The sequence below is a fragment of the Anneissia japonica genome, unplaced genomic scaffold (genome assembly GCF_011630105.1).
Source record: "Anneissia japonica isolate Jap-2015-1 unplaced genomic scaffold, ASM1163010v1 scaffold993_len1110182_cov180, whole genome shotgun sequence".
NCBI classification, from domain to species: domain Eukaryota; kingdom Metazoa; phylum Echinodermata; class Crinoidea; order Comatulida; family Comatulidae; genus Anneissia; species Anneissia japonica.
In genome coordinates, this window is record NW_022749760.1 from 202,245 (window position 1) to 223,867 (window position 21,623).

The 21,623-nt window shown below is 34.4% G+C and overlaps 1 protein-coding gene across 1 annotated transcript; it reads left to right on the top strand.

Moving 5' to 3' along the window:
* The first annotated feature begins 14,785 nt into the window (after positions 1–14,785).
* LOC117121179 (mannose-P-dolichol utilization defect 1 protein-like) lies at positions 14,786–21,395 on the top strand. Its single transcript, XM_033266293.1, has 5 exons — positions 14,786–14,792; positions 15,986–16,051; positions 16,651–16,783; positions 17,661–17,865; positions 18,993–21,395. The coding sequence occupies exons 1-5, from the start codon at positions 14,786–14,788 to the stop codon at positions 19,233–19,235; spliced, it is 654 nt and encodes a 217-aa protein (XP_033122184.1). The 3' UTR covers positions 19,236–21,395.
* The last annotated feature ends 228 nt before the right edge of the window (positions 21,396–21,623 follow it).

A 21,623-nucleotide genomic window follows, 5' to 3' on the forward strand; every position in this document is an offset into this window, starting at 1 on the left:
TATATATATTATATAGCGATGTCGAAATATAGACCTACTAAATAAGCGATTTTACTGTTACGTGTATTATTTTAACAGCAATTTCATTATTTATTTGGACGCAGGGTCCCTTTTTATTTCTTTAGGCCACAGACCCATCAAATTTGAACACAACACATATTTTCATGCTACAAGAACGGTACCAGCAAGAACAAAAATATGAAAAACAAAAGTATTGTACAGTACTAAAACAAAAATCAGATTTCATCTACAAAAACAGAGGAATAAGATTTTTGCCAAATTATTTCGACTAAGATTTCACTATTAAGTGCATTATTTCAACAGTAAGATATATATTTATACTAGCTTTAATTTGCAACTGATTTCAAACAAGCTTTATAACTTGATACGTCACGTTAACATTATGATGAAATATTTATCGAGGCGTTGACAGTCGATTGATGGCGGTGATTAGATATTGAATTTCACAGTTAATATATACATTACATTTAACCAGTTCGACGTTTGATGTATAGTAAATAAATATATTTAGGAATTGACAATGTTGCGTGTCAGTGAGTGTATTATATTTATACAAGACAGAGTGAAAAAATCAGAAAATGAACATATTATAATAAGCTTCACATGTTACAATGATATTTAATTTTCTATAAACTGTTCACCAGCAAAGTTGAATTTGTATTCATCACTTTTTGCGAATCGATTGCTTTGATGGTTCAGTTTTCTTTACCGGTACAGATTCATTAACTAGTAAGTCTTCAAAAGACAGATTTCAAAATGGAAACCACTGAAATTACGGAATCGCAAGATGAGTCGTGGATCGATGAAGTTTACGAAATTCTTGACCCGGAACCTTTCGTTTCGATCGCACTGCAAATATTTCTCTACGTATTCTGTGCCATTTCATTTCTTGCAAACATCTTCGTTGTGATGTTGATTATCGCAACTAAGAGGCTCCGCAAAAAACGAAACGTCTTTATAAGTCTGTTGGCTTTGGCTGACGCAACAAGTTCTCTGTTTACTGTGATCCTGTTTATATTTTTTTTACTTAAGATCCACCATGCCTTTGTGCTAATTGTAAATTCGTCATCGATTTTGATATCAGTTTGTTCAATTACATGCATTGCTATTGATCGCTACATCGCTCTTGTGTGGGCACCGATGAGATATCATCTTATTGTCACTTGGAAATCTTGTGCCCTCGTCGTCATTATCGTGATCGTGAGCCAGACAGGTCTTACCATGTTCCTAATTATATCTCAACTCTGTGATATGTGTTTTTCAATGATAATAATACTATCTATCGTCGTAAATATCATTCTTTATATAGTAATTTACAGAAGTATTCAGAACCACCGAATGACCACCCCTATATCGACTCATAATTTTGAGGAGTCCAAGAAATTAATAATAACATTTTGTATCATAGTGGGAGTGTTGATTTTGACGTGGGGACTATCTTCTTTCATTTACATATACATGGCTATTGAGTGGCCAACAGATTTACCAATTTATTTGATTTACAGCTTAATGACAATTAACTCTGTTGCAAATCCAATCATCTATTGGTTTCGACTTACCGAATTCAAGAGGGCAGCTACAGACGTGTGTATGAATATCAGAGCCAGAGGACGCGGAACTGGGGGGTGCTGCGTTATGGAGTAATGTGTGACCGGAAATGGTCTGCCAGTTGGTTGTTGCCATGCGCCAGTGATGTTGGAGTACAGCAAGATGAAACTATTTATGTAATGCATGAATAAAGTTCGGGGTTTGTCGGGTAGTGAAATGATTATTGTACATTTTAAGTGCTCCCTCCATGCATAAGTATAAGCTAAATTACGGTGATTAATTAGCGAAGATACGGTATGGAGACAATTATTTCGAAGTTCCCTCTTTCCAAGAGGGGATGCAAATGCTTTGTGAAAATGAGTACGCCGCGGTACTCATTTTCACAAAGCATAAGATCAGCAGTGTTTTGATCATTAATTTCATAAGATCAGCAGTGTTTTGATCATTAATTTCATAAGATCAGCAGTGTTTTGATCATTAATTTCATAAGATCAGCAGTGTTTTGATCATTAATTTCATAAGATCAGCAGTGTTTTGATCATTAATTTCATAAGATCAGCAGTGTTTTGATCATTAATTTCATAAGATCAGCAGTGTTTTGATCATTAATTTCATAAGATCAGCAGTGTTTTGATCATTAATTTCATAAGATCAGCAGTGTTTTGATCATTAATTTCATAAGATCAGCAGTGTTTTGATCATTAATTTCATAAGATCAGCAGTGTTTTGATCATTAATTTCATAAGATCAGCAGTGTTTTGATCATTAATTTCATAAGATCAGCAGTGTTTTGATCATTAATTTCATAAGATCAGCAGTGTTTTGATCATTAATTTCATAAGATCAGCAGTGTTTTGATCATTAATTTCATAAGATCAGCAGTGTTTTGATCATTAATTTCATAAGATCAGCAGTGTTTTGATCATTAATTTCATAAGATCAGCAGTGTTTTGATCATTAATTTCATAAGATCAGCAGTGTTTTGATCATTAATTTCATAAGATCAGCAGTGTTTTGATCATTAATTTCATAAGATCAGCAGTGTTTTGATCATTAATTTCATAAGATCAGCAGTGTTTTGATCATTAATTTCATAAGATCAGCAGTGTTTTGATCATTAATTTCATAAGATCAGCAGTGTTTTGATCATTAATTTCATAAGATCAGCAGTGTTTTGATCATTAATTTCATAAGATCAGCAGTGTTTTGATCATTAATTTCATAAGATCAGCAGTGTTTTGATCATTAATTTCATAAGATCAGCAGTGTTTTGATCATTAATTTCATAAGATCAGCAGTGTTTTGATCATTAATTTCATAAGATCAGCAGTGTTTTGATCATTAATTTCATAAGATCAGCAGTGTTTTGATCATTAATTTCATAAGATCAGCAGTGTTTTGATCATTAATTTCATAAGATCAGCAGTGTTTTGATCGTTAATTTCATAAGATCGACAGGGTTCTGATCAATAATTGCGTAAGATCGACAGAATTTTGATCATTAATTGAGTGGGATCGACAGTATTCCGATCATTTGGTGTTCTGATCATTAATTTCATACTATCAACAGTGTTCTGATCATTAATTTCATAAGATCGATAGTGCTCTGATCATTAATTGGGTAGGATCGACAGTGTTCTGATCATTAATTGCGTAAGACCGACAGTGTATTCTGATCACTAATTATGTAGGATCAGATTCAACAGTGTTCTGATCATTAATAGGAGGTAGATATTAAATACTGATAATTACTTAGCTTGCCGAACTATTCAATAGCGTATCGAACTTATTAAAAATGTTTTGATAATGTGTAAAAAAACAAAGGCAGTTATCGTAAAACCTCGAATTGAAGCAAAGTTTTGAAACACGTTTCCTGGTTACGGTTCATTATTATGCAAATTCTCGCCTGGCTAAACCCGCTAGTCTGAACGCCAGGCAAAATTAAGAGGGCTTAACGTTGAACCGGGCTTAAACTCAAGTTTGGCTTATCTCCAAGTCTGAACTAAGCCTACTAATCAATAAATAATTAACTTTTACATTAATATGTACCTGTCTCTTATACACATCTAGATGTGTATAAGAGACCCCAACCATGGTGCGACTGAGCTAGTATAGTTCTTCTATCTGTGAAAGTACCCTCACTGGGCCCATCTATTTCGAATTCCTGGATTCCATTGGAAATTACAACAAATATGAAATCGTATTACAGTAGTTTGATGCCTATAAACTAATTATAAAATTCCCCAAACTTCGTAAAATATCCCTTCGCGGCCCCCTGGCCCCAGCCTAGATGCTCGCTTCGCTCGCATACTGGACCTTATGAAATGCACCCCCACCCCCCACTTTCAAAAACGCTCCGCCGCCGTTGATTTATCCCGTGTAAGGCTCCACCAAAAACTCGCCCGAACGCACACGCAGTTTAATATTTCCAATGATCCAGATTGTTAGCCTATTACTTACATCCGCCGCATGCATACGTGATCGCTGTGCCACCTATTCGTTCGTAGTAATTTTCTGTTGTATAATACTACCATTGCCAAACGAATAAAAGTTTATTTTGGGTTTATACGCCCAAAATGCACATCTGCGATTTATTGTGAGTTTTCAATGTAGGTCCTATGCTTTATGAAGCTTTTATTGTTGTAGTTTCTTCGGTAATTTCATTTTGAGACATCATTATTGAGTGACTAACGCCAATGTCCGTTTCTTAATTAACGCGTGGGATGACGCAAAGGTCCAGGGAAACTTGATAAAACTCATTATTTGCATAATACCTTACGTCAAAGGTTAATGGTTTTTTGAAAGCCGAGTTCTGCGCACGAACCGGTAGACCACCCGCCAATACAATACCGGTAAAAACCCTATGTAATTTTTTCCCTTTCTCGCCCGAACACACCCATTATAGTGTTGATCATTCATTGCTCAAGATCGACAGTGTTCTAATCATTATTTGCGTGCGATAGACAGTGTTGTAATTATAATTGCGTAAGATCAAGTGTTATGATCATGCGTTAAGATCAACAATGATCTAATCATTAATTGCGTAGGATCGACAGTGTTCTATAATCACTAATTGCATATGATCGACAGTGTTCTAATTATAATTGCTTAACATTGACAGCGTTCTGAGCAATAACCGCGTAAGATCGACTGTGTTCTGATCAACAATTGCGTAAATCGACACTAGTTTTGATAATTAATTGGGTGCGATTGAGAGTATTCTGGTCATTAGTTCCGTAGGATCGACAGTAATTTGATCATTAATTTCATAAGATCAGCAGTGTTTTGATCATTAATTTCATAAGATCGACAGGGTTCTGATCAATAATTGCGTAAGATCGACAGAATTTTGATCATTAATTGAGTGGGATCGACAGTATTCCGATCATTTGGTGTTCTGATCATTAATTTCATACTATCAACAGTGTTCTGATCATTAATTTCATAAGATCGATAGTGCTCTGATCATTAATTGGGTAGGATCGACAGTGTTCTGATCATTAATTGCGTAAGACCGACAGTGTATTCTGATCACTAATTATGTAGGATCAGATTCAACAGTGTTCTGATCATTAATAGGAGGTAGATATTAAATACTGATAATTACTTAGCTTGCCGAACTATTCAATAGCGTATCGAACTTATTAAAAATGTTTTGATAATATGTGAAAAAACAAAGGCAGTTATCGTAAAACCTCGAATTGAGGCAAAGTTTTGAAACACGTTTCCTGGTTACGGTTCATTATTATGCAAATTCTCGCCTGGCTAAACCCGCTAGTCGGAACGCCAGGCAAAATTAAGAGGGCTTAACGTTGAACCGGGCTTAACTCAAGTTTGGCTTATCTCCAAGTCTGAACTAGGCCTACTAATCAATAAATAATTAACTTTTACATTAATATGTACATTATGTACACTTACACCTAGCCCTTTGATATTTGGCGTAGACCTATAACAAATACGATATTGTAAACTGAGTGAGTAGGATTTGGTAACATAATTATATATTGCTTCTAATATTTACGTTAACCATTTGTCAAAAATGGAAGGAATTGAAATGCCGTTGAAGTTCAAAAAACAAACAAAAAAGTACAAAATACTGAAAATTTTCGCACGTCACCGCCAACCATGAATGGTGTTGGCGACTCTCACTTTCATCAGCACCCCCTTCCTTAAATTCCGGATACGCCACTGATAATAATAATAATAAAAATAATAATAATAATAATAATAATAATAATAATAATAATAATAATAATAATAATAATAATAATAATAATAATAATAATAATAATAATAATAATAATAATAATAATAATAATGCAATAAAACTTATAAAGTGCCTATTAAAGTTAAAAAATAACTTGCCACCGGCGCACAGTGGGTCAGGGCGAAATCAAAGTGTGCCAGTGCCAAAAGTCTATTTTGGTGACTATGGCTTTTACACTTTTTTCACATGATTGAAGATGGGTATACCTTGGTGAGACAAGGTTGTGTGGTGTCACCAGATCTTTTTAATCTATATAGTTAAATGATCCTAAGAAATATCTACGAACATGAGGGGGTAAAGGTAGGCGGCAACAACATTAACAACCTACGCTATGCCGATGATACAGTCCTCATCGCAGATTCTGAACAAAAACTTCAGACCCTTCTGACAACAGCAGCAGACAATAGTGAAGAAAAGGGGTTGCAATTAAATGCAAAGAAAACAGAATACATGGTCATCTTAAAACAAGCTATTGTACCCAAGTGCAATATTACTTTAAACGGTGTGAAAATAACACAAGTTAAATGCTTCAAATATCCATAACACAAAATGCAAAGAGTGACACCGAAATAAAGAAGAGAATTGGAATGTCCAAGGACACATTCAACAAAATGAGGTCTATATTCACAAATAGGAATATCACAACTGACACCAAAATCAGCACCCTCAAAGCATATGTGTGGTCTGTGCTCTTATATGGTTGTGAAAGCTGGACGTTGAGCAAAGACACAGAAAGGATATTGGAAGCCGTTGAAACGTGGTTCCTTAGGAAGATCATGAAAATATCATGGACAGAGAGAAAAACAAACTTGGAAGTCATGGCAATGATAGGATACAAAAGATATCTGATAAAAACCATCAGAAAGAGACAAATGAAGTTCCTTGGACACATCTGTAGGAAGAATGAAATAGAGAAACAAATGCTATGTGGAAAAATAGAAGGGAAGAGAAGCAGGGGACGGCAGAGGACTAAGTATATGGACAGCCTCAACACATATGTCACAACGAACACCATAAGCAACACTGAACTGATAAGGAGGACTGTCAACAGTGAGGTCTGGCGTGCTATGGTCGTCGATGTCTGCTCCAGACCTGACACTTGAAGAAGATACCCTGGTAAATCTATCCTGAAAATATTTTACATTTAAACGAATTTTAAGGGTAGTATTCCAACAAATGTTGGAAATATCTCTATAAATATTTCAAATGCTATAATTTACTACATTGTATCAAAACACGTTTTTTTTTTTTCTTACAGACAATTCGGAATTACTTCAAAATGTACACGTTTCTTGTATATAAATTGGGGAACACAAATATATGTTTTGGTTTACATTTGAAGTTTGCATCAATAATAAATCGTTGTTTAAACGACAGAAAAAATATTTAAAAATCTTAAATTTTTAGAAAAGTAGGAGAGAAAGTTTAGATTCATGTGGATTCATGCTTTAATTTTTACATCACCATCTTCAGTATAGCCTTAGCTTTATGATGGTATCAAATTTAGCTGCTACTTTTTGCAACTTTTTGAGCTAGACGCACTTTTATTAGTCTTGGTTTCATACATTTGAGACACAATTTAATTATAAAGCAAACCGCAAATCAGAGGGATGTACACGCGTCTACTCAACCAGTTCATGCAAAGCGTGGGAAAAGCTCTCCAAAAATTTACAAACTGCTCGTGATTTAACAGTAGCAAATCTTATAATATTGTGTTGCTGTTTAGAATACTTTATTACATTTTGAGCAGCCTAATAATCCAAATATCATATATCATAATGAAGATGATATCTACAAGCCTATATCTAGGCGTCAATTGTTTTTAACTTTATTCAAAGACATCCAAGATTTTGAAAAGCTTCCTGTTTCAAAAGGAGAGGTGAGCTACTACGCGAGTAGTAACGACCTTCCCAGCAAACAATAATATCGTTATGATAACGTGGCAATAACGTTACAGTTTTGTGTTGAAAACTTTATTTTGTAGAACCATAATACGTACTGAACATAATTTCACAACGTTTGCACGTTCCTACAACGTTGTGTAAACGTTATTTTGTGACATACCTAACCACAACATTGGCCAAGAAAGTTATAAGAACGTAAACACGTGTTTGCCGGGTTTCTAAAGAAAATAACTCGTGGCTTGGATTCCATTTTCTGATGAAGTTATTAATGTTTTGACACAGAACAGAGATATTCTTTCCACACCAGCAGAAACCCCACAAGAGACTTAAAAACAACCCGAACCGGGACGTCCAATAGGAGTTATGGAGGATCTTTCCAGAGAGTTCGCACAAGCGTAAAGTACAAGAGATGTTGACATAAAATGTACGCACTGAACTTCTTTATGCAGCATTGCAAGGGGCGTTCAAGAAGAATCGAGTTTTAAAGTCCAATAATATGTAGAAAATACATACACATTTTATTTCTCCCTGACGAATTGTAGTTTATCTCCCCAACGCCGGGGGGTGGGGGACCTCTCCTCGACGGGGACCTTGCCCCTTCCCCCTGCTGGCGTCACCCCCGAGGAGCAAACCGGAATCGTTCACGACAGATGAAACATTGTCCATCTTTGTAGCTCTAAAATGAGACGCCTCCTTACATCATCATAAGAGTAGCAAAAAAGCATTGCTATCCTAGTGGTACAGTATCCTGTCAAAGACGATAGCAAAAGTTCCTCTTCAAAGCCTCCTCGACCATTATTGATACTTTTACAATATTGGCCTAATATGATTAAGGACGGAATTAATATATCATGACACTGGTGTAGGCCTAATGTCTAATAATTCCATGGAATCTCAAATGCAAACACATTTTAAATTTAAAAAATGTTAAATTAGGTTGTCTGGTATTATTATAAATTTTGATTTCAATTTAGATTTCGATTTATTAAAAAAAAAACTTCTATATTCACTGTAAAATTAACAATAGAAATTTTAATGTTGGCCTATGCCTAAAACACTTTTGGCCCCGTCCAATCAGAAAAATGTATTTTGATGACGTCATGGAAAATAAAAAAAGTTTCCCACAGAAGTTCTTTTGTCCCAAACCTCCTTAAACATTTCAAAAATCATTGCAATATGAACTTGTTTTGGTATTTCAATGAAAACTGACACCGTCCAATCAGAAAACAGTACAAAAATGACGTCATATAGATTTGAAAATGCTTTTGTTGAATTCTACGGGTATGAAAACCTCTAGATAAGTCTTGTATTCGCTTAGATTTGCTTCTGTAATGAGTAATTAATTTTGGCACACTTTGACTTCAGTCTGACCCACTGTGCGGCGCTAGGAAGAAAAATTGAAAAAACAGTAGTAGAATCCCATGAACTGATTAGTGAAAATTAAAAAACAAAGATAGGTTTTAAGTTGAGTAAAAAATAACTATTACCATTGTGTATTGCGCTGAATACGTTTCTGTATATATTATATTACATATATAGGCCTATATATATATATACACACACACAAGATGTGTATAAGAGACAGGAATACATGGTCATCTTAAAACAAGCTATTGTACCCAAGTGCAATATTACTTTAAACGGTGTGAAAATAACACAAGTTAAATGCTTCAAATATCCATAACACAAAATGCAAAGAGTGACACCGAAATAAAGAAGAGAATTGGAATGTCCAAGGACACATTCAACAAAATGAGGTCTATATTCACAAATAGGAATATCACAACTGACACCAAAATCAGCACCCTCAAAGCATATGTGTGGTCTGTGCTCTTATATTGTATTATTTTAACAGAAATTTTATTATTCATTTGGATACAGGGTCCCCTTTTATTTCTTTAGGCCACAGACCCATCAAATTTGAACACACACATATTTTCATGCTACTAGAACGGTACCAGCAAGAACAAAAATATGAAAAACAAAAGTATTGTACAGTACTAAAACAAAAATCAGATTTCATCTATAAAAGCAGAGGAATAAGATTTTTGCCAAATTATTTCTACGATTTCACTATTAAATGCATTATTTCAACAGTAAGATATAGGCGTATATTTATATTAGCTTTAAACTTGATACGTCACGTTAACATTATGATGAAATATTTACAGAGGCGTTGACAGTCGATTGATGGCGGTGATTAGATACTGAATTTCACAGTTAATATAAACATTACATTTAACCAGTTTGACGTTTGATGTATAGTAAATAAGTATAATAAGGAATTGACAATTTTGCGTGTCAGTGAAGGTATTATATTTATACAAGACAGAGTGAAAAAATCAGAAAATGAACATATTATAATAAGCTTCACATGTTACAATGATATTTATTTTTCTATAAACTGTTCACCAGCGAAGTTGAATTTGTATTCATCACTTTTTGCGAATCGATTGCTTTGATGGTTCAGTTTTCTTTACCGGTACAGATTCATTAACTTGTAGGTCTCCAAAAGACAGATTTCAAAATGGAAGCCACTGAAATTACGGAATCGCAAGATGAGTCGACGTACTCGTGGATCAATGAAGTTTACGAAATTCTTAACACGGAAACTTTCGTTTCGATCGTACTGCAAATATTTCTCTACATATTCTGTGCCATTTCATTTCTTGCAAACGTCTTCGTTGTTATGTTGATTATCGCAACTAAGAGGCTCCGCAAAAAACGAAACGTCTTTATAAGTCTGTTAGCTTTGGCTGACGCAACAAGTTCTCTGTTTACTGTGATCCTGTTCATATTTTTATTACTTAAGATCCAACTTGTTTGGGTGATAATGGCGGTACAAATGTCATCGTTTTGGATATCAGTTTGTTCAATTACATGCATTGCTATTGATCGCTACATCGCTCTTGTGTGGGCACCGATGAGATATCATCTTATTGTCACTTGGAAATCTTGTGCTCTCGTCGTCATTATCCTGATCGTGAGCCAGACAGGTCTTACCATGTTCCTAATTATATCTCAACTCTGTGATATGTGTTTTCCAGTGGTAACAATACTATCTATCGTCGTAAATATCATTCTTTATATAGTAATTTACAGAAGTATTCAGAACCACCGAATGACCACCCCTATATCGACTCATAATTTTGAGGAGTCCAAGAAATTATTAATAACATTTTGTATCATAGTGGGAGTGTTGATTTTGACTTGGGGACTATCTTCTTTCATTTATATATACATGACGATTGAGTATCCAACCGCTTTTCTATATTATTTGATTAACAGCTTAATGGTAATTAACTCTGTTGCAAATCCAATCATTTATTGGTTTCGACTTACCGAATTCAAGAGGGCAGCTACAGACATGTGTATGAATATCAGAACCAATTTTAGAATTTGTCCTAGTGTTCCTACAATCAGATAATGTTTAGACTAATGTTACGTGGTTGGTTTTCTCTTTAGATAAGCCTCGTTTCAGCCAGGTTTCAATATAAAATCGCTACACTTTGATGCTAGTAGTGTTAATCATAACACTGCGTTGCTGAGCCCAAACGAAATAGCTTCCCAATTTGACAGCAAAGCAATTTCATGAAAACCAGGCCAGCTTTAAGCAAACGCGTTTTGTTCTTGCGTCGTTCCCGTTCGAGTGGTCACTGTGTACCACTTCTGTCTGAAGCAACTTAGGGTGTGTTCGGGGGAAAACACTGTCGATCTTGAGCATTAATCATTAATTGCGTAGGAGCGACGTGTTCTATAATCATTAATTGCGTAGGATCGACAGTGTTCTAATTATAAATCGACACTATTTTGATAATTGATTGCGTAAGATCGACAGTGTTTTGATAATTAATTGTGTGCGATCGAGAGTATTCTGATCATTAGTTCCGTAGGATCGACAGTATTCTGATCATTATCTGCTTAGGATCGACAGTTTTCTGATCATTAATTTCATAGATCAACAATATTCTGATCATTAATTTCATAAGATCAATAGTGTTCTGATCATTAATTTCATAAGATCGACAGGGTTCTGATCAATAATTGCGTAAGATCGACAGAATTCTGATCATTAATTGAGTAGGATCGACATTGTTCTGATCATTAATTTTATAAGATCAACAGTGTTCTGATCATTAATTGCATAAGATCGATAGTGCTCTGATAATTATTTGGGTAGGATCGACAGTGTTCTGATCATTGATTTCATAAGATCGTCAATTTTCTGATCAGGGGCTGTCTCTTATACACATCTAGATGTGTATAAGAGACAGTTTATATATTGGTCTACCATAGGACTATAATAGTTCAATGAGACCCATTTAAAATAATTTGCGTTCTGTTATGACAAATGCTCGTTTGGATAGCCTCATGATGCTTTGAATACATCGTGATAGGGAAAGCAACCTCGACCTTGATAGAGTTGACAAATGAAAAATTTCCAAAATGTAGAATTTCACTTTACAGAATAAGGATTTTAAAATAAATTAGATGGTTACATTGCATACTCTTTGTTTCTTGTTTTATTCAAAATATTTTGGTTTTGGAAGCTGATTTCAACATTAGAAAACATAACCTACATGATATTATATTATAGTAGCTCGATGCCTATCAAATAAGTAATAAAAATTCGCCATAATTCGTCAAATAGGCCTATCCGTGGCTTCCAGGGGGCTTCGCTCCCTGGACCATCACCGGAGGTCCAGGGACCCACCCCCTGGACTCTAGCCAAGTGAGACTCGATTCTCTCCACCAGCCCCCCCCCCTCCCCGTCGGGGCCTTTAGCCCTTCCGTCGGTCAGGTCCTGCGCCATCACTGGTTCTGATCATTTAATTGCGTAAGACCAACAGTGTATTCTGATCACTAGGATCAGATTCAACAGTGTTCAGATCAGTAATATGTAGGTAGATAATACCGATAATGCTGTTGCTCAGCTTGCCGAACTGTTCAATACGGTAGCGTATGGAACTTATTAAAAATAAGTTTGTTGATTTTTTGATAATGTGTAAAAAAACAAAGGCAGTTATCGTGAAACCGCCTCGAATTGAGGCCCTGGGCTACTTCTTCTTCTTCTTTTTTACTTTATTTATTTTTTGCGAACGTCTGATTTGCTTTTTTTTTTAAATGGGCTTCTTTTCAAGACAACTTTTTCAATGTAAAGAAAGGGGCTTCTTTTCAAAATGAATGCTGTAAATTTTGTGAATTTGTATTATAAAACAATAAATAAGGCCCCACTGTAACATCAATCTGTATCATGGAGTGTATTTAACTGGCATTAAATTACCTAAACTACTTTATAAACCAAGCTTGTACTTAATTTATTTTGTTTTCTGAAATTCATTTAGGCCTATTGTGTATGTGCTGTATTATATCGAAAAGAAGCCTATGCTATCTTGAAAAGAAGCCCATGGGCCCGTTTCCGAGATTGGCTTCTTTTCTAGGCTAATTTTGCAAACTAAATAAGGGGCCTTCAATTCGAGGTGGGCTTCATCTCGAGATTAAGCCCACTGGGCTTCAATTCAAGGTTTTACGGTATTTGATGTCGATTTTATCTAGAATGTTAACAAATTCTCGTGTAAATGTTTTCCAGTTCATTAAAAGGTCCTAATGTTTATTTATGTTTGTTTATGTTTATATGGCAAGACCTTTTTATTGTTCCTAATTGCTGAATTAATGTAACCATAATAGTTTTATTAGGGAGTTTTCGATGCACAACGTTACACTTAACGTTATCGGATGATGTCATAATGAATTAATTAGCGCGCAGATGACCATCTGTCTTTCTGACCATGGAGGTATACTTCCATGTTCTGACTCAGTCTGTCGGGCTGTCTGTCTGTTAGCAAGATTACGCAAAAATTAATGAACGGATTATCAAAATAAAAAAAAAATAGTGGAATGGTAAATAAAAATCGAAGAAAGGCACCATTTAATATTCTGAAGAAAAGCTCAAAGGGCAAGGTCAGGGTCATGGAATTTGATTTTTTACCCTTCATAAAAGAAAATATGAATCGCTCCTCGTATTCCTGCAGCACTCAAGAATCTTCTATTATTTTCTTGAGGGTATTTTGTTCAGCATAAAGAAAATACTGTAATGTGCCTGAATACGACTGGCGATTTCATTATCTTATTGAGGATATACTGCTGCAGTTTCGCCTGCATTGTTGGTACTGTCTTCGAGCACAGGGCGGAGTAGACTGCTCTGTAAATGAATTTCTCATAAAAGGCTCAATAAAACACAGACAGAAAATCTCTTTTTGCTAATAGACTACTTATATTTTTGGTGGTAATAAAGATAGTAGAAACCAGAAAATATAAACAATGTTGTTTTTCATGTTAACATTGTTATTTCCAACTTCATGCAATAATGTTTTCTTTTTAAACTTTTAAAGTTTTCCAATTTCTTCATATTTTCTTAAATCTTAATTACTACTTGTCTAATAAAATCGCAAATAAATTGCAAATAACCTTAACTATAAACATTTAATATGATATCAGTTATCTTTTTGTATTTTCTAAATTACATGAGTTGGTACTTGCATAGCTTCAAACCGACATCAATCTTGTTAGAATTGGTAGGCCTAATTACAGATTTACAGTTCAAAATTCGCTAATAGAATATTAGGCCCTATGTTTTTTTTTTAATAAAAAAAAATAATCATCATTAAGAAAATTGCCTTTGATATTTGTAATAAACAATACGAATAAATACGTTGGTATTTTTTAGTAAACCCGTAGATTACAAAGTATACCTTAAGAAATGTTGTAGGCCTAGGCCTATTAAATTTCATGGCGCGTTCAGAAGCGTTCGAGGGTTGGAATGTGATAAAGTAAAAATATATTGTATTTTAATGTATTTCTTCGTTTGTTTGTAAGAGTATCCACCAACAATCCTTTTCGTTCATAGAGGTATAATAAGAATACTAGAGCGCTAACCGCAATGTATTCGATGTTCGAAATACGCAGAACTGTGTGTGTGTACCATCCAAGATGGCTACCATAGATTTAGCCAATCAAATTGGTGACGGAAACACAAGCGATCATTATGTCTGGTATTGATTTTGATACCATCATAAACCGTGCTGCAGCTTAGAAGGCCCATCAGAACTTTAAAGCAAAAAATAATAAGCAATTTGTCCCTTCTGACAGACAAAGAACAGCACCATGTGTGCATGCTGAATTTGTACCACTACACCCCCTCCCCACCCCTAACTAGACATAAATAACATATTCTGTATAGCTATCGGTATAGCTACTGTATGTGGTTGCAAAGTATATATATATTTTTTAGTTTAATTGCATCCAATACCAGCAAATCTTTCTTTACAATGCTTCCTTTCCTGTACCCTTGTCTATGATAAAGTACCAGCAACAATAATAAAGTACCAGCGACAATAATAAAGTTTAGTAGAAATAATATTGTTGATCCTGTGAATCATCTAATCATGCATGTAGAAGAGTGCTGTATATTCTACAAGATATGAAAACATGATTTTAATTTGTAATTATGTGTAACCGGCTCAGGTGAAACCTGTAAGCATTTCAATTTGTACAATATATTGAAGCAGTGCAAAACATCAGTGCATGATTTATCACGAAAGACTATGACAGATTCTGTAGAGTCACTGCCATGAAACAAGAATTAAATCGGGATAACTTGTTGTAATTAAGGAGAACATCAAACAGATTGACTGTTTTTCAGCAGGCTTTACATGGTCGCCTTGCCATCCCATTACAAATGCACTTTGCGTCCTGTCACACTTCTCTAGACACCAAAAGGATTGTTACAGATTCTCTTTCATACTGAGAAGAAGACGAGACTGAAATCAAATCCATGAAGGAGCTTGCAACAATTCCTGAAAAAAGAAAAGTTCCAGACACCCAAAGAATCTATAGTCCAGAAGCTACCTAAGGAGTAATGATCAAGATCCAGATCCCCTCATTTGTAGACAAAGCATTTAAGATTTGCAATCTCAGTGGGATTAAATGCTTCAGTATTTTTCAATTACTCACTTTATATTTTAAATGGACAAGAAATGTGACTACAGTATTTGTATGTAAGAACATTGAATAAAATTGCATATTAACAACCAAAAAGATTTTTTAAAAATATTCGAAAAAGTTATTAATTAAATTTCTTACAAAATATGGAAAATTAAGTAATCTAAAAAACACCATAACAGAAAGCAAAAATGTATCAAAAACCTTTGAAATTGAATGGTTAGTGTTCTTATTATATTTACAGAAACATGTTTGAAGATAGCCATAACCAAAGGATTAGGAGTTGGCATCATTGCTGGCTCAGCAATGGGTAAGTATAAAAAAATTACCATAATGGCAAAAACAAAAACAAAAAGCAATAAACTAGAACTGAAAGTGGAAATGCTAAGTCGAAAAAAAATAAAGAGCAACTTACTGTATACTTAACAGCACATGTTAATTAATGCAAACAACGCCTAGTGTAAAGTTTGGTTTATTTCTGCCCTGGTTATGTTTTAATTTTTTTTTTAATTTAGACCAATTTCCTTGTACAAATACATTACTATGTTATATAGTAATTTATTGAAACAACACCTTTACATCGGTAACACACACTCATACACAGTGTGTTCACATACAAAACAAAATACATAAGTAAAAAGAATCCTTACACTTCGACAAGTAAATCGGTTTTCGAAAATCCCAGAGAGGTCAAATAAAAAGAATGCATTATTTCAAATTCAGCAATATTTTGTAAAATTATACACCTTTATTGTCTTATTCTCTTATTGTTGTTTTACCACATTATATTCAGTTGAATTATTGGTTAAATACAGTATTTCTACTTTCGGTATCAGCATGGCAACACACAAAGAAGAAGAAAACAATGATAATTTAATAAGATTGACTGTATTCTTTTATTTTGTTTAGTTAAGATTCCACAGATGGTTAAGATTTTGAGAGCTGGAAGTGGTGAAGGAATTAGTGTACCTGGCGCCCTCTTAGAGATGTATGCTATATCATCCACGTGGGCATATGCTGTTGCCAGACAATTCCCATTTACGTAAGTTTAAATTTTTTTAAAGCTTTAATAAGAATTTCAGTAAACTGTAATGTTATGTACAATGGTTGTTTGATGATAACAATGAACATAAATATTTTTGTTTTTAGGCTATATAGGTTAAGCTCAAAATCTGCCCATATTTTTCACTATACTTTGCATGGGCAAACTCAATTTCACTGTACTTCCAATGAAATGAATGAATGAACGAATGAATGAATGAATGAATGAGTGAATGAATGAATGAATGAATGAATGAATGAGTGAATGAGGAGGGGGAGGGAGGGAGAGAGGAATGGAGGGAGGGAGGAAGTGAAAAAAGAGGAAGGGATGGGGTAGAGAAAGGCCCAGGGTAAATGACTGTCTCCCTGTGTACTGTCTAATTTACCAAGTAAAGGACCCCACTGAAAATAATTCTTTGGAACATCGCGGGCTATCCTGGGTATGTTTGACAATAAATAAATCCAATCCAACCAGATCTGTGTAAGAAAGATGCCTAATAATCCATAGATAAATTAATCGCTGGGTAAACAAGCTCTAGAAGATTTAATGCCTGGATAAACTAGACATTGAATGAATGAATGAATGAATGAATCTCTTGCTGATTTTTTTCTGGATTGATGAATCAATCCCAAGATGAGGTAAATGGATTACTTAATCCCAAAATGAACTAATTTTAAGATCAAAAGATAAATTTAAAACTTAGATGAATTATTCCAAGGCTGGATGAATATATATAATTTTTAATTTATCCCTTATTAAATAATCTCTTTATTATTATCTATCAATAATTTCTTGACCAATAATCCTGGATGTTGAATTCTAGCATGAGTTAATCCATCCCAGATTACATATTAATATTTTTATCCTTTTTTTTTAGTGCTTGGGGTGAAGCATTCTTTCTAGCAATACAAACAAGTGGTATTATCATCCTCTGCTTGGTGTATGCTAAGAAGTCATCCCTTGCTGGTATATACTTGGTTGCATACATTGGTGTCATGTACGTATTACTGTCTGGCCAGATCCCTGTCAACGTACTAGCAACGCTACAGGCATGTAACATGCCCGTCATGTTGGTCTCTAGAGTAAGTCAAACATTACTTTTAAATATTACAACAAAGGCCCTTTCACATCTGTTCAGGTTTCCAGCTTATGTTCAGGCAAAACAAATATCTATTTTATCCATGCGGAAGACATGTTCTGTTTTCAATTATTCCGTACCAATATACGGCAACCGGTATAGTTTCCGGCTACCATATCAAATCGGTCTACGACCGATTTTTTCCCACTTGATTGATGCTGACCAATCAAAAACCACAATTTCGTAGTGAGGTGAGGAGGGAGTGCAATGGCATCGGCAGTGGCAAGATCAGGCCTAGGTCTAGGTGATGATGTTATAGAAGAATTGCTATTGCAAATCTAGCTCAATGCAATATTATATGATAACATTTCTAAAAATTAGAGAGGACGAGAAACAGTGGAGCACCGTATTTTCGGAAATGGGGCCAGGTTTGGCCTCGCAGGTACGTGCCTAGCTTAGCCCCCGAGGGACTTCATATATGTCTAGGCCTAGGCCGAGTTGATAGACCTAGGCCAAGCCACTGAGGGTGACAATCAACCAGTTAACCGTACGCCTGAGTAGATTTGAACAGTTATAAAAAAAACCGAAATATGAATAGAAACCTGAACAGATGTGAAAGGGTCTTTAGGCACAAGAGACAAGATATGCCAAACAGTGAACTTAATTTCTTTTCTGTGGCAGTCTCATGACTAAAAACATGACTAAAACACTTCCTAGGTCTCAATGAGAGACTTGGTTTATAAAGCATCATTCCATCCTGTAAGTGGTGAGTGTATTGCTGTTGAATGTGAAGGAAATAAATATAGATGCTCTGCATAGACTGTCTCATTATTAGACTTAGACAATGGAGTTGCTTTGGTCGTTAGAATATTCTGTTACCATCACAGGAATTGAACCCAGAACACTGAATTGGAAGGCAAGCATCATAACCACACCATTAACATTTACATAAGAGGGCTCCTGATTATCAGTAGACCTGACCAGATATCAGGAACTTTGTTCTGTGCTCATTTGCATATTGCGGTATGGGCACAGTCAGGTTGCCGTATTGACAATAGCGAAATTATAAATGTTTCTTTAATTATAATATTTTAAAAATCTAATAAAATATTTTTTATATACAAATTTCAGATGATTCAAATACTTCAAAACTATCGCAACGGACATACAGGCCAGTTATCCGCCATCACGATGGTCCTGGTCTTCCTCGGCAGCCTTGCTCGTATCTTCACCTCGATCCAGGAAACGGGCGACCCTGTTTTAATGTGGGTGTTCATTAGCTCGTCAAGCAGCAGCGGGGCAATTGTTCTACAGTTGTTCTGGTACTGGAACACCACCAACGAATACTTGAAAAAGAAGGCAAAGGCTGAATAGTTTATATCCACGTATAATATTGTATGAAGCTTTTGATTGCACTACAAAGATATAATGACTTCACGTACAGTTTTCTGCACATAATTATGAGGCTTGACATCCCAAAACCAGCATCAGTGGTCAAGAAATTTAAAAAATGTTAATATGTCTTATTCTCCACATTATAAGCTTTAAAATGATGGGACATTTACTAGAATTGACTTATTATTACCAAAGGTATGAGTAACAAGAGCAACTACTGACCACTTTGCACGTTCCTTCACGCTTAAATACGGTACAAGCGCAAGTTATTATATTGGGTTTTTTTAGAAGAGCTAATAAGATAAACATTTTTAAATAATTAGAACGTATATTTGTACAAAAAAAAAATGTTATTTAGAATGTTCATTTGTACAAAATAAAAAAAATAAAAATTTCTTAAAATTTGAAAAAAGAAAATTGAATACCAAGACGGAATTCGACCTCACAACCTTAAGTTTTTTAAAACACATCCTTACCCATGCGACGTGCACTATTTTTGGTAATGGCCTTGCACAGACCCAAAAATATTACAGCTTCTCTGTACTGACATATACAATACTGTCACATTCTATGCTAATTACTCGGTTTAAGCTGGTTTTGGGATGGCATTATGGTATTTTCAGTTCTCTTTATTGGGAATCTAAAACAAGTTTAAGTTGAATCTACGTTGTGTAGAGGACAGTGACTTTTTAAATCTATCCTAGCGTCACATTTTTGTCGCCCAATCAAAAGCTCTCAATACTCACCTGGTTGTCTACCTCTTTATCTGTCAGAATTCAAAATGCATAATTACAATAATAATCCTTAATGATTTATATTATTGTTATAGCTCACTCAATCATCATCCTAATGTACACATATGCATGAGGGACATGAAGTGAGCCCTCTAGATTTTTATTAAATATATTTTATAAAACTGATGCAATAAAATAGTCTTTTCATAAATGTGCCAATTTTCCCATAAGACATCTTCTGTTAAAAAAAAAAACTAAACTTACCTGTTCCTAGGACAGAATTTCAGCATTCCTGTAGCAGTCACCGTTAGTAATTATTAATTATTGTTTAAGATTACAAAGAAAAACAAATAATTATTGATTTAATTTTATTTTTTACTGATAATTGAGTATTATATAATAAATCAATTGATGATTGATTAATCAACCAGTGGTCTGTTCCGCTAAGCCCACCCTTGAATATAGTTGCAAGTTTTGTCAAAACAACATCGTAAATGTACGTAAACACATGTTTTGGGGTGTGGTTGGCTGGCTGTCTTTTAATTAGTCAGTTGTGGAGTTTTATTGAAACTCCGGAGAGGTACATTGATTGATGTGTATGTAAAGCCAATACTGTATTCTAAAGAGTCCATTTCATTTGTTATTTCTTTAATATTCATATTTGTGTGGATTTATGAACTCATCTCATTGCTGCTCAAAAGATTGTTTTAATTAGTGTAGTTTTATTTTATTTTCAGTGGATATTGTTGCACCAGTCTTAAACAAATTCCTAATTCTGACGGAATGTTATTGTATGTATGGGTTGGAATATAACAGTAAAATCCAGTTAGAATTAGGAATTCGTTTAGGGCAGATATTACAATAGCCACTGCCTATTCCATTCTACTTATATTGATTTAGTGTGATCTTTAGTGTATCTTTTTATTTATTGTTTGGAAGTACATGGGTACTTTTTGTGGATATGAGTTGCTGTATTATTAATAATTTTTCAATTGATTAGTTTATTGACTGATTGAATTGATCATTTGGCAAATGTTAATCATGCTGATTATTGTTTGGTTGCTATTCCAACATCTTTGAGGACAAATAGTGTAATCGTCTGGATTTTGCAACTCAGATTATCCTCAAAGTATTGCATAATGTGCAATGAACAGATAAATGGTATTAAATTAGGTACAAATAAACTCTCCGATTTATTAAAAGGCTATGATAATTGGAGGAAAATGAGTATTTTTGATATCGATATTCGAACAATACTCCTGTACTAAAGAAACCATAAGGCACAGCTTCTGTACACCCATTGAATCTTTTCTCATTAAAACCTCTTCATTTTCTTGCTATGATATGCAGTAAATATAAAGAGGTTTAAGATGAATGTTTGTGGAACATTAAAACTGTCACCAAAGGTCCGTCTTTATTGAGTAAATTGAAAAATTCTAAAGCAATAAACAGATAAATGATATTTTAGGTATGTAGTGCCACTTGAATATAAAGATGTTATAGGACGTTACATATTTCCCCTCGAACAGTTATTATTTAAAATAAAAGCTGAAAAAGTATTGTATACTTCAAAAAGGAGTATAAATTAGAGGATATTAATAGCATGGAGGTATAAATTTATACCTCTATGTTA